The sequence below is a fragment of the Thyridium curvatum genome (genome assembly GCF_004353045.1).
Source record: "Thyridium curvatum strain D216 chromosome Unknown NODE_11_length_606192_cov_83.229133, whole genome shotgun sequence".
Taxonomy (NCBI): domain Eukaryota; kingdom Fungi; phylum Ascomycota; class Sordariomycetes; order Thyridiales; family Thyridiaceae; genus Thyridium; species Thyridium curvatum.
Genome location: NW_022156766.1, coordinates 324,816 through 338,574, shown reverse-complemented (window position 1 = coordinate 338,574; position 13,759 = coordinate 324,816). Strand labels below are relative to the sequence as shown.

Here is a 13,759-nt window from a genome sequence, read left to right as displayed (position 1 = left end):
AGAGTGACTCACTACCATTACAAAGTCACGTTTCACCTACAAACAAATAGCAAGTAGTTCACTAGCAGAGACGTGAGTCGCCAAGCTAGTCTGTCCTATTCACAGCTTCTCTTTTTCTACCTATTTAATCGTCTTGCATCGTCTGTCACGAACAGCAACTCCTCACAACAGCTCCACCAAGGCGGGTCTAAGCTGAGGACTAAGAGAGGCTGAGTCCATCATCAAGTTCAGCCCATCCAAAGAGCTCTGACTCAAACTTGCACCCGTTAACTCACCCGTTTTCTTCTTTTTCTTTGTGGACAGATTCATAAGTCCTGCATTCGGGTTGAAGACGAGAGGCGACATTGCGCATCACCTGGCCTGGGACAAGTCGAGATAAAATGGCGACCGCAACGCTTGTTCGGAACGCCCCCTTGGCGTTAGGTATTCACAACCGTGAGCCGAACGGCGCATTCCCGTTGCCCGAACAAACCTTCAACCTGCACGAGGCCATCTATCTCGCAGGACTGTGCCGAGCCGCGCTCACTACTCTCGGATCGACGGACGCGACAGACTTCAGTAAGTTCTGGCAAGGCATCATTTGCGCCTCCTCTTCTTTGGAACTTATAGCTTACCGCCTGATAGATCCCTTGACGCCATATACCGTGGAAGAGATCCTTCAGCTCCCGCTAAACACCCTCCGTATAGACGATGAGCTTCACTCACTTCCCCGGCGAAAGACAGCCCGGGCAGCCTTGGCCTTTGGCATTGCCTCTCTGCTGTACCCATGCCACGAGGGTTCATTGAGCTCAGTCATCAGATACGAGGAAGACCGCAGCAAGCTTCGGGCATGGGCCGCCCTACAGCGCCAGTACGACACCCTAGTATCAACGCAGCGCCATGGCCGTACCGGCAACGGTATTGTCGGCGCTGGCCCCGGTGTCGGCGCCCCGGCCTGGACCGCTCGCATTCTCGCGCAGGGGCCTTGGGATCCTACCAAATTCGATGTATCTACAGATGGCGCTCCGGCCTTACCGATGCCTGTTACTGTCGCTGAAGCCGAGACGCTCAGCCCCTTCTTTGATCACTTGGCCTCTGGAGGGACACATGATGGCGCCGCTGCTGGAGGAGGGAATCCCGACGCGGGCGCGCCCCTGGACGAGGGCTACGGGGAGCCTCACTATGGCGTTGCCGGAATTGAATTCACCAGAGGCGTCGTCTACGAGGACCAGCGTATGGACCTCTGCAAACAGGTTGTAGGCCCGGACCATATTGGGCGACTCATGGACAGCTTGCGGACCAACACGTTCATCAAGCACTTTCTGCTAGGGAATAACATCATCGGCCCTGTGGGGGCCCGTGAGATTGCCCGGTTCGTTGACGAGTTTCCCGACCGGATGGATACTTGGTACCTGGCCGGCAATTGCATCGACGGACCTAGCTTCAGCATACTCACGGATTCAATGGTCAAGTCGCCGGCCGTCACCAACATGTGGTTCAAGCGGAACCCGCTCGGCCGTGGTGCTGCCCATGATATATTCAGGCTCATCACGCGGACAAATCTTCGGACATTGGATCTCGACCAGACAGAGCTCGGTGACCAGGGCGTCGCAGAGCTCTTTACTCTCCTCGCGAAGCATGTACCGACCAACGGAGGCAGGATACCGCTGCAGCACATCTACCTCAACGGCCTCGGTATCTCCGTTGCAGGTGCATCGGCGATAGGTTCGTTCTTGGCCTCGCCGCATTGCCAGCTCCAGTCATTATACATGTCATGCAACCCCCTGGGAGACGATGGTGCGGAGGCACTGGCTGGGGCCATGGGCAAGGCGACATCGCCTTCGCTCGCGCGGCTTTGCCTGCAGTCCACCGGCTTGAACTCACGAGGAATGAGAGCACTCTGCGCAGTTCTGAAAACCTGGGCAGGCTTCCGCCTGCTGGACGTCAGCCAGGCAGTGGCGACTCAAGACCTCCGCCAGGCCTATAACTATATCGACGGCGCCGCCGTTCCGGCGATTCTCGAGCTCGTCGATGCCGGGCAGCTGAACTACCTCGATCTTGGCCACACCGCCATCAAACCGAGCGATCTACGCACCATCGCTTCCGCTGTGGCGCAGAGCCCGTCGCTCTTGTTCTACTCGTCATTCTCGATCCTCCCAGAGGAGGACCCGAAAATGAAGGTCGCAGAGGCGAAGAAGCTCAGGTTGGAGCGAGAACAGCTGCAGGCCCGTCTGCGTGCGCGACTCGAGTCCAATGTCCGCAAGGCATATGGCGACGAGCAGATGACCTATATGCGCTTTGTGGACAACGAGAGGCGGTGGCTCGTCAGTGACAAGACGGACGTCCGCAAGATCGATTCTGTGTATAGGAATCGCGACGCTGGGCTTGCACGACGGAAGTTGAAGACACTGGTCAAAGAATGGGACGATGATGATGACACATTGGAGAGAGTCATGAAGGCGCATGGCCCTTTTTGCACCCTTCGTCAGAAGTAGGCCCGAGGAGTGAGGCGTGAGGAGTAGGGATCAAGTGATGGTCAGATTAGTTGACGGACTGCTAACAGAAGTACTTGGGCATCCATCAAGCCCATCGGTTTTAGGTAGTGGGATAGGTAGCCCTTCCGAGTTACAGGGCAAGGATATGACAAGGAGATCGACTGTTAACGATGAGGTAGCTCCTGATGAACTTCTGTCAACTATTCTGATGCCCGCTTGGGGATGCACCGCGGAGGCAAGAAGATTCATTAAACATGGAGTTATGGCCTTGGGATCGCATGGAGGTTGATGGCGAGGAGGGTGTTTGTATGGAGATGGATGAGGAGGATAGTGTTGACGACGGTCTGAAATACAGATACGATCTTTACATTTCTCGATCTTCACACCCTGAACCATAGCATACCTTGTATGAAGCGTGAAGGTTGACATGAGACGTGAATCCTTGTGTTGCATCTGAATGTGCTCCACAGCATTTGGAGCATCAATTTGGAGCTATACCCCACTAAATGCTCGGGCTAGCATCACTGAGCTCCAAGCTGTCCACTTCCAAGCTTAACAGTCGCACTTCCAACGGTGTGAGAAGTACGGGAATCAACTGCCAACACGCGTGTCGACTTACTCCCTTCTTGAGCCCATAAAAGGAACAAGCCACAATGTCGACCCTGTCCCTCCAACCCGACCGCTACTCGGCCGACGACCGCGATGTCCGCGTCGAAGACTACCTCGACGACCAGCTGCAGTCGTCGACCGACCTCGACAACCTCGACGACCTCCTCGCCAATGTCGAGCTCCAGCGCGGCCAGCTGCAGACGCAGCTCGACACCGCGACGCGGGAGCTCGAGGACGCGCGGCGCGAGGCCGACTCGCGCCAGGGCTCGCTGCAGGAGCAGATCGAGAGCTTCCGCGAGCTCCAGCGCAGCATCGACGTCCGCCTCGAGATCGTCGCCAAGTCGGACGCCCCCGACGAGGCCGTCCGCCGCCTCGAGGCGCCGATGGGCCAGCTGCGCAAGGTCGACCTGGCCTACAAGTACCTGCTCCTGCTGCAGGACGTCGAGGCCCTGGCCGCCGAGGCCAAGTCGCACCTGCCCCAGGACCCAAAGGCCGCCTTGGAGCCGTACTCCCGTCTCAAGCAGATGTCGACTCGCCTGAGGGAGCTGCAGGGGCCGGCGGACGAGGCGGCGGGGCATCTCGTCCGTCACGTCGGCCAAGTCACTGAGAGCTTGTGGGCTGGGATGAAGAAGACCATGTGGGATGAGTACGAGAGCGTGTTGTCGCAGAGGAAGTGGCCCAACGTGGACGCGGAGCTGGAAGTCGACGACGAGTGGAGGAGCTCGTTCGAGAAGCTGGTCGACCTTCAGGTCCCGGAGGTACTGTTCTCGGAGCAGATTGTTGCTCTCCTCCCACTCGATGTCATGGCGCAGATCTTCATAAAGGAGTTCCGCTTCCACTTTCTGAGCGACAGGAGGACGAGCAACCCAATGCAGATCGGAGAGGTGTGCTTCCCGTGGTTCATCGACCGCGTGGAGAAGTGGGAGGACTTTCTCAGGGATAATTTCGGGTACAGCCTGGTATCGCGTTTCCAGGACACCGCCGTGTCTGGCAAGATGGTCTACATGGACCCGGTCTGCGCCTTCATTACAGCTCTTCTACCAGTGATGAGGGAAAAGATTGATCAGGCTATGGCCGAGGCCCTCAAGAGCCCCAGTTTCCTGAGCAGCCTTATGGCGCAACTCATGAAGTTTGATGACGAAATCCGGCAAAAGTTCAGCTATGACGGCGGCGATGAAGAGAAGGGCTGGCGTGGGTTGGCTTCCGAGGTTCTCGATAAGCACTTTGATGAGTGGCTCCAGGCTGAGAGGGACTTTGCTCTCGGGCGCTTCGAGGCTATCATGAGCAACCTGGATGGCCGGAACATCGATTATGACTACAACGGGCCGGGCAAGACAAAGCCGACCTATCACGCAGTCAGGGTGATGGACCTGCTACGAACAATCACAACTCAATACGAGCGCGTGAGGCGCTTCTCTCACAAGCTCAAGTTCCTGATCGACATCCAGATCGACATTCTGGATGCGTACCACGACCGCTTGAGGGGGTCTCTGGAAGCTTATTACTCGATCACGTCGACCGTTGGGAGAACGCTCCACGGCGTAAGCAAGGAGCAAGCTGCAGCCCTCGAGGGAGTGGGTACCTTTGAGACGTTGTGCAAGGTCTTTGGAAGCGCGGATCATGTTGTCAACTGCCTCAGGGACTGGAGCAACGAAGAGGTAAGTCGTACCTGCAGCCTGGAGCCGGCTCACACCCACAGGCGTAAATGTAACTGACGACGAGGCCGCTAGTTCTTCGTTAGTCTCTGGGACGAACTCCAACGCAAGGCTCAGCAGGTGGAAGGTCAAGACAACCTCGCGGGCGGCATGAGTTATGATGCGGTAAAGGACCGCACGTCTTCAGCCGTCGGCACCGACGACGCTGGAGGAGCCCTGTTTGACGAGACCACAGCTGCCTACGCAGCCCGTCGCAAGTCGGCACAAGAGTACCTGGTCTCTGCGCTGATAGATTCCCACTACAAGGCCTTCCGGCCTTACCTCTACAGGGCCCAGTGGACGACGATCAACGAAGACCCCGCCGCCATCGACCCCCAACAACTTGCCATCACGGCAGAGCTGGACGAACCGCTGAGGGTAAGCAAAAGCAAAGAAGCACATACCTCTCTGCAGGCCTCAAAGCGGGGAAAAATAAAACCTTCTTACTAACACTTTCCCGCCACACTGCCTTAGATCTTGAAACGAAACCTAGAGTTCCTCTCGCGCGCCCTCGGCACCGCCACCTTCCGCCGCATCTTCCGCGACGCCCTCGAGAAGCTGCAGGAGGCGCTCTGGGCCGACATCCTCACCCGCCAGAGCTTCACCACGTTCGGCGCCGCCCAGTTCCTGCACGACATCCGGGCCGTCGCGTCCCTCGTGGACAGGTACATCCCCGACGGCGGGTCCGGCGCCTTGGAGACCCTCACCGAGGGGGCGGTGCTGCTCAACCTGCCGCTGGAGCAGCCGCCGCGCGAGGAGGGCTCTTCCGGCGGCAGCACGGCGGCGCCGGCGCCGATGACGCTCAAGCAGGCGACGGACCGCGTGTTCACGGACAACAGCGAGGCCAAGAAGGTGCTCGAGGAGCTGGGCATCGGGACCCTCACGCCCGCGAACGCGAGGAACATTCTGCAGAGGAGGGTTGAGAACAGCGAGTAGAGGGGATTTGTCTTTTAGACCCTGGATAGTGTCCCCTTTCTTTGGTGACATAGATCAAAAAAGCATGAGGAATATTTAGGTTTGGTTATGCAAAAGAATCATCGATTTCTCCCACGCATGTCTATATGAAACCAAGTTATCCGCAGACAAAAGTGAAGCCCTTTGCTTTTATTCTCGTTCCCCGTATGTTGAAAGGGAAGGAAGGTTCATACCCCTGAAGATGTCAAAAGTTACGAAAGGCCTGTACACCGCCAAAGACTCCCAGCCACTACGGATTGGGACTCGAATATCTCGATTCGTCGCCACTATTGCTGATCGACTGACTGCCCAACGCAGACATGTTTCCTCCCCCCTCTTCTCCCCCCCCCCCCCCCCCCCCCCCCCCCGCCGCTCAGTTGATCGCCCTCATCGTGAACTCGACGACGGCAAACGTGCCGGCGCTGACAGGCATGGCCCTGAGCAGCGTGGGGCCGACGCCCTTCCAGAAGCCCCTCATGCCCTCGGCGCGCCACGTCTGCGCGAAGCAGTCGCGCATCGTCTTGTACCTCTGGCCCTCGGGCCCGAAGCCGTCGGTCTGCATCTTGCTCTTGACCACGTCGAGCGGGTAGCTGCTGAGCCAGAGGGCCTCGCCGGCGAGGCCGCCGTAGAGGGCGACCTTCCAGGCGGGCACGTCCCTGCGGTCGACGCCGCTGCGCCGGGCGTCCGAGTTCATGAGCCACTCGAAGGTGCAGAACCACACGCCGTAGGCCTGGGCCTCGCGCAGGACGGTGACGGCCTCGCCGCGGTACAGGCCGCGCAGCGCCGAGCCGGCGCCCAGGGGCGCGGGCGCGGCGAGCTTGCGCACGCAGTCGAGGGGCCCCGCGTACAGGCGGCCGGCGCCGTGGGGCTGGGCCTGCAGCCGGATGCGCACGTGCTCGATGGGGCCCGAGATGACCGAGTTGGCGACGCCGGCGAAGGCGCCCGCGGCGTAGTACTGGCCGTAGGAGAGCGTGGGGTGCGAGGGCAGGGCGGCGCCGCCCGAGACGGCCGCGGGCGACTTGGCGGCGTTGGCGGCCTCGAACCAGCGGCGGGCCTGGTGGAAGGCGCCGAACTGGATGGAGACGCAGGCGCCGATGCCGACGAGCGGCGTCAGGGTGCCCTTGTAGAAGGCCAAGGGCCCTTCCTTCTTCCAGATGGAGGTGGCGGCGTCGAGGGCGGATGAGTAGGCCGTGCTGGTCTGCAGCCGGACCTTGACGATATCGAAGGGTTGTCCTGATAAGGCAGTCAGCGTATTGGACTGGAAAGGTATGGCTTCATTTCAAGGTCTGGTGTCCTAAGCATAATAGACAGTGGTGCTTCGTGACTCTGATGCTGCTAGGCCGCCTTGCTCAATGCGAGGGCCAGGCCGATGCCGGCGTCTCCTTTGTTGTTCTCAAAGAAGCATCCCGCAGTCTCAAACGCGCCGTCCCAAGAGCCAACATAAAAGGGAGAGATATGAGCTCACCGATCAGGACCTGAGCTACACCTCCGGCAGCTCCAGCAAACAGATCCTTGGCCGTCTGCAGAGCTCCGCCTCCCTTGGAGTGCTCCTCAACGTCGGAGGCCGAGTCCGCCATGTTTACCACCTGGCACTTGGCGTTCGACTGCAGCTACGCAGGATACAAGAATTGGACTGCACCTCTGTTTGAGAAAATTCTCCTATAAAGGCGTGCTAGGTGAGAGAGGCTGGACGGGAGGGAAAATTGGCCGATAGATTTCAGACACACAACGCAGGCCCTTTGATATAAAATAATTGGATTGATAGACACCGATAACTCGGGACTGTGAGGTAAGCGGGGAACTCGAGGTACTTGGGCCTGTGCAGCCCTTTCTCCAATTTCCCCAAGCTATTGCTCCATCAAGCAGGTACTTGTTAACAAGCCTTGTGGAGCCCATTTCTCGGTACGTGAAGTCCGTCTCGGATTGCGTGCTCCAGCCCATCAAATCAAGTGCTCTTCGATCTGTCGATAAGACACAGTTGGGATTATCGCGAGTGCTCAACACATCTGATCACCGGGTGCACAATTTCAAGTTCATCTCTGCATGAAGAATACTCTCTTTTGTCTATGGCGGAACATGCCCTCTGTCCCTTTCTCTTCCTTCCCTTCCCTTAGACTCTCTAGACTCTCGTGATCTTGCTCCCCTTCCGCTCGTTCTGCGCCTGCGCATGCATCTGGATCGCCTCCTTGAGCTTGGCGATGACCTCGGGCTGGTTGCTGAATGCGTTCTGCAGCATCGCCTCCAGCTCCCTCTCCACCTTGACGAGGTTCTTGCCGCCCAGCTGCCTGCCCGTGGCCTCGTTGATCACATCGCCCCACCGCTGCGTAAACGCGTAGATGGACTTTCTCAGGAGCTCGTCCAGCTGGTCGCTGGCGTCTTGCTGCTCCGGCGCCACCGCCGGCGTGCCGTTCTTGGCACCCCCCGGGCCGGGAGAACCACGAGACCATAACGACGAGCCCGGGATGAAGCTGCTGAAGTAGCCCACCAGGTTCTGCGCCACACTCAGGGCATCCCATATCTGCCCAAAATGCTGCATTCCTGGATCCTGGCTGCGGATGTCTCCTATCTCCAAGGACACCAACTCGTTCTTCAGAATGAGGAGATTCTTGATCATGAACAGGTCCGAGTCGGTACCCGTCTTCAGGGGCTTGAGGCGAGCCTCGGCGCGGTGCAGCGCTTGGATGGCCTCCTTGACGATCTTGAAAACCACCGGGCTGTCTCGTTGCTGTGACATGTCGCGTTAGCAAGGAGATCATGTGCTTCTATGTACGGTGAAGGACTTACGCATCGCTCCTTGGGCATGGACTGATCGAACAAGTCGAGCAGCTCCAAGGCGCGCTTGACCGGCGGATATGCATTGGACGATGCCACCCCGTCGACGACCGGTCCAATCTTTAGAGCATCCACGACCACAGGCACTTTGGAAATGGACTTGGCAATCTCGGCTTCAAATGCTGCATCCGTGAACGCCCACAGGTGCTCGGTCAGAAGGCGTGCTGTGAGTTCCCGGCAGTGCCTAGCGAAGGGCGTCTCGTCCTCGTCATAGTCCAACACGAGGTACTCATGAGTCATCCATCCGAGAACATTGCAAGCGACTTTCAATTCTGAGGGAACCAGAACCGACTGTAGCTGGGTCGCGATAGGGGCCACATTGACACCGTTGACCAGGTCGCTCCTGTGGCCTTTGATGGCCATGAACGCCGAAGCCGTGTCGGTACTATATCCCGGCTCCATCTCAAAGAGCTTGGTGAATAGTTGGGCTTCGTGATACGACCGCTCAAAGCATTGCTTGACGAAGTTCCTTGAGGCCGTCTCGGGCGAGGTTTCCTTGGCGTCATTTCTGAAGGCCTCGATCTCCTTTTGAATTATTGGCTTTAGATCCCGATCTCGTGTCCCCAAGTACGCCAGAAAAATATTCTTGGCAGTATTGCTGTAGATGTCAACACTCTGTCCAGACTTGGGACTGCCATACTCATCAAAGGCCTTTGAGAGGACATTGCGTATGTTTGGTAAGAGAGAGTAAGAGTCTAGCAGCAGCTCCTCAAAGCGGCCATATGCCAGAGCATGCCGAGCAGCTTCCGACTGCGTGGCCGCGATCTGTTTCGCCATGTCGGCAGAAGACTTGTCTAACCTACTCACAAATCCAACCTCTAGCAGGTGCAGGGCTTTGGTCAAAAGGGCTTGGTATCGAGCCAGATACGACTCGGCGTCTCGGTAGTTTGGCTACACAGGTCAGACTGACGCTTCATGACTGAGACCCGGCCTGGTTTGATACTCACATTCTTTGTCATGAACGCTATGCACGCGTCAAGGTTTGTGAGAATCTCCTCAAAGACTTCGTCATCCACAAGGCGGCTGGCGCCGGGTGCATTGAGCCGCCGCGTTACATTGTCGAGGTAGGTGTAGTAGTAGAGGTCGGTCCCAACTTCATCTGCCAGCTTCTGCAGGCGCTTCTGTTCAGTGAGGAGGTCGTCGCACTGAGACTTGAAGGAGCTGGTCTGGTCCTCGACTGCTCGGAACGAGTCGGCTAGCGAGGCCAGGATATCTAGGGCCCCATTGGTGTCTTGAATGAGAGTATCCAGGTGCCTCTCTGTCAACGCTAGCTGGTCTCGATATAGCCTGGTGTATTGTGGTCAGCGATTCGGTTCCCTCTCGCTGGGATCATAGCAGCTGGGGCGTACGAGTATTCCTGTTGGCTCGCCTCGAGCAGATCGTCTTGCAACAATTCGAATATGGGTGTGTCTAGATCGAAAGCACTGTGTCTGGGCTCTTGTATTGCCAGCGCATCCCAATATCTGTCTTGCTTTCTTGAAGCTCTCCTCCGTTCCGAGCTTTGTGTGACCGGATGCTCTCGGACAAGGTCGTGGAAGTCGGAATATGACTTGGCTCTTCTGGCGATAGTTGCTTCGGCCGGGGTGTTCGGGTCTGCCTCGTCCTCAAACAGCTCTTCTAATGGTTCAGTCGCATCTCCCGGCTGGCTCACGCCCTATGTCAGGTTCACAGGTCAGCAAGCACCAGTCAATGGGCAGGCAGCATCTGAGGCCGGGGGCGCGCACATTCGGTTGCTGCAACAAGGACTCTTTTCTTTTGTGTCCATGACTCTGCGAGGGATTCCTCTTGTGCTGGAAGTCAAAGTTGTACCACGCATCTTCGTACATGGTCGACAGATGTCCCCTGACCTCTGTCCTGGCGCTGGTGGGCTTGCTCCTCGTGAACCCCTCGTCGTGGGTGTGCGGTATCGCAATAGTGGGATGTCGTCGTAGAATCCGCAATCGGTAGGCCTATTTGTTGTACCTAATAAGCTGGCCTCAATGAACGAATCCCGCTGTGGGGCAGCTGGAGAGCCCTTTTTTAGCGGTTCTGAGCTTCCAGTGTGGGTCCGAGACGAGCTGGTCACAGGGAGCTTGGGCCAGTCACAAGGGTTCAGTTGATTGGAAATTCTAGCGCTTCGACTCGATCTTTGTTGCTGTTACTAGAGTCTACTAGCTGCGGAGAGAGTTCATCTCACTCTTTGGCACCGCCATGACCTCACCATTTGTCGACGAATAGCTTCGACAGACCATACGATCTGACGCCCTTGATACACCATGTACTCTCCATGTAATTGAGAGCAGCTTGACGTTCGGACAACACCAGCCTGGCTACAGACAACATCACCCTGATCATGTCCTCCAATCTATCGAGAGGCGCACTGCGCCCTCTGGCTTTCCGCCTTGCCGCTCGACACTCCGTCCTCCCGATGCACCCCCGGTGGGTTCGCCACATCAATGTGCCTCCCCGCACACCCAAGAAGCCTGCAGGGTCGAATCGGCGGCTGGTTATGTTCTTCTTTGCCGCACTGTTCTCAGCAGGGGCCGTGGTCGCCTACCCTATCGTCTTCCAGAAGCAAGAACCTGCGAAGCCCATACAGGCCGAGCTTGAGTTTGAGAAGAAGAGGAAACGGCCCAAGTCCAAGGAGGACAATCGCGACCTGATCAGTTCGCAACACCTCCAGGTCAAGGATAGCTGGGAGCACCCTGGAGTGTACGCATGGGGTGCCAACTCGGGCAAGGTGGCCGCGCCGGGCTTGGCAGATACGGTGGTTAAACTGCCGCGGAGAATACCCTACTTTGACGGCAAACTGCTCCGCGACCTAAAGCTTGATCGTGACTTTGGAGCAGCGATTCTGGAGAATGGTGACCTCGTGCAATGGGGGAATGCATTCTCCACCGAGGCCTCGGAGCCCATCCCAACACTCAAGGGCAAAGATCTCGTCAAGATTAGTTTATCTCGGGACCGTATCCTGGCATTGTCCTCCGGCGGCAATGTCTACTCGATCCCTGCTTCTCAGAACGATCAAACTCAGGGAGAGAAGGGAGAGCAATCGTCTTCCGGATCCCTCTGGTCCAATGCCTCCCCGGTCAGCTACCGGACCCTTCTGCCAGCAAATCTTGGTTGGCGAGAGAAGGTAGTCGACATCAGCAGCGGTCTGGAGCACTGTCTTCTGCTGACCTCGAGTGGACGTGTCTTCTCCGCGGCCTCCAGCAGCGAGGCTTTTCCGGATAAGGGTCAGATGGGTGTCCCTGGCCTCACGTGGAACACTAGGCCTAAGGGGCCGTTTGACCAGCCGCACGAGATCGCTGCCTTGCGGGGATTCAAGATAACCAAAGTGGCTGCGGGTGACTATCACTCCTTGGTTCTGGACAATCAAGGCAGGGTCTTCAGCTTTGGCGACAACTCTGTGGGGCAACTCGGCTTCCCAGTGCAGCCCGAAACGCCTCTGACTGACGTCCCGTCTATGCTGCCTTTCACAAAACTGTACAGTGGCACCAATCTACTTCCACAAGTCACTTCGATTGCAGCTGGCGGGGCGAACTCTTTCTTCACGGTCGACGCCACACGTGTAGCCGCACAAGGAAGCGATGACACGGTTTCCAGGTCGAACCTGGGCAAGGTCGTCGCCGACACCTGGGCCTGTGGAGAGGGCATCCATGGGGGCCTCGGGACCGGCAAGTGGACTCACATCTCGGGCGGCCCGACCAAGATCAAGGCTCTTTCCAACCTATTTGAATACGACGAGAAGAAGCAGAGCGTCGTCCCCATCCGCCTCTCCGACATCTCTGTGGGCAGCACGCATGCTGCCGCCGTTATGGACAACGTCACGAACCTCGCAGCGGCTCAACAGAAGTCGGAGAACGATACCAACTGGGGAGCCGACATCGTCTGGTGGGGCGGCAACGAGTTCTACCAGTTGGGCTCGGGGAAGAGAAACAATGTCAACGAGCCCATGTATATCGGGCCGTTGGATGGCGGCAGAGGTGATGCTGCCAAAGGCCGCAAGGGCGAGGCTCACCGGTTCCAGATCACGCCGCGAACGACAGTGCGGCTAGGAGAAGGAGGCAAGGGCCGCAAGGTGCAGATGGAGCAGCGCGTGGAATGCGGCAGATACGTGACAGCAGTGTACTCGAGTGTATGACGGCTGGTTTGTTCTTTTTGATCATATTCAGTGAAGAAGACACTGGTGGCTATTTGGAGGAGGGAGCTATCGGGCACAATGCCACCAGACTTTTATATGTACCAATACCGTATATGAATAACCTCTCTCTCGGCCCCCGTGACGGGGGCTGTATATTACTGTAGCAAACACAGCTTAGCTCACTGTTTTTCTCACAATCCTACAATGCAACACTACCAAGCCAAGCGACGTAATAATGAGGGTGCCACACAGATACTCTACTTACGATTCAGAGTTCAGGACAGGGTTTCCTGTATGCGGCTGTCGAAGCCATACCGAGTGACAGGTAGGTAGCTGCTTGGCCAAAAGTACTGGTAACGAGTTGCAGTGTTCAACATCCAAAGCGACTACCTACTTAGCTACAGAGTCAGGAGTGTGTATGGTGAGCCAATCAGTTTGTCTCGTAGTTGTGCTCCCATTTCACAAGCCACCTAAGTACTACAAGTAGTAGACAGCTCTTCGCACATCAGACATGGGTACACAATAGGAAAAAGCAAATACGATCTATCCGTACCTACATTAGGTACCTAGGCACACACAATGTACCTACCGAGGCAAAATACAGGGAATCAACGGCCCCGCCGGTGTCGAAGCGGGCACCTGCAGCGTGGCTTTCCAGGGTTCGAGGACAAGCTAAGGTGGACCCGGGAACCAAGACCATGGGTTCTGTCACTGACGACCAGGGAGGCTCCTCCAGCTACTTGTACTGTAATATTGCACACTATGGAAAGCTGCAGGCTCAGCTTTAACTCCTAATCTCCTATCCCGCCAGGGTGCCCAGGCGCCATCTCTGCCCTGGGACAGGCTAGTTCGTCTCGAGCCGTGATTGTGTGCCGCCGAGTCCTGCAAGTCACAAGGGCAAAAGGGGAGCAGTTTGTACAATAAAAATACCAACAACACCCATGGACTTGATCAGCAACACCCCCCGGTCCCACAAGGTCTCGTCATTGAGCATGATGGATGGATGACTGGGATGGGATTTGTTGCTGCACACAAGCATCTCGGGCGTTCTTTGTCTCTACGGAGTGGTTCCC

The 13,759-nt window shown here is 57.1% G+C and overlaps 5 protein-coding genes across 5 annotated transcripts; 3 read left to right on the top strand and 2 right to left on the bottom strand.

The window, feature by feature from the left end:
- Positions 1–380: 380 nt before the first annotated feature.
- On the top strand, positions 381–2,474 carry E0L32_002720 (uncharacterized protein; the record flags this gene model as incomplete). Its single annotated transcript, XM_031136941.1, has 1 exon — positions 381–2,474. The coding sequence occupies one exon, from the start codon at positions 381–383 to the stop codon at positions 2,472–2,474; it is 2,094 nt and encodes a 697-aa protein (XP_030999922.1).
- A 653-nt stretch (positions 2,475–3,127) lies between these two features.
- Positions 3,128–5,713, top strand: E0L32_002719 (uncharacterized protein; the record flags this gene model as incomplete). Its single annotated transcript, XM_031136939.1, has 3 exons — positions 3,128–4,741; positions 4,814–5,155; positions 5,252–5,713. The coding sequence occupies 3 exons, from the start codon at positions 3,128–3,130 to the stop codon at positions 5,711–5,713; spliced, it is 2,418 nt and encodes an 805-aa protein (XP_030999921.1).
- Positions 5,714–6,104: 391 nt separating this feature from the next.
- On the bottom strand, positions 6,105–7,308 carry E0L32_002718 (uncharacterized protein; the record flags this gene model as incomplete). The annotated part of the gene is made up of 2 exons (XM_031136938.1): positions 6,105–6,964; positions 7,197–7,308. 2 exons carry the CDS (start codon positions 7,306–7,308, stop codon positions 6,105–6,107), a joined length of 972 nt encoding a protein of 323 aa, XP_030999920.1.
- A 542-nt stretch (positions 7,309–7,850) lies between these two features.
- Positions 7,851–10,389, bottom strand: E0L32_002717 (uncharacterized protein; the record flags this gene model as incomplete). Its single annotated transcript, XM_031136937.1, has 5 exons — positions 7,851–8,456; positions 8,516–9,454; positions 9,511–9,850; positions 9,913–10,217; positions 10,288–10,389. 5 exons carry the CDS (start codon positions 10,387–10,389, stop codon positions 7,851–7,853), a joined length of 2,292 nt encoding a protein of 763 aa, XP_030999919.1.
- A 506-nt stretch (positions 10,390–10,895) lies between these two features.
- E0L32_002716 (uncharacterized protein) lies at positions 10,896–12,686 on the top strand (the record flags this gene model as incomplete). Its single annotated transcript, XM_031136936.1, has 1 exon — positions 10,896–12,686. One exon carries the CDS (start codon positions 10,896–10,898, stop codon positions 12,684–12,686), a length of 1,791 nt encoding a protein of 596 aa, XP_030999918.1.
- Between the last annotated feature and the right edge of the window lie 1,073 nt (positions 12,687–13,759).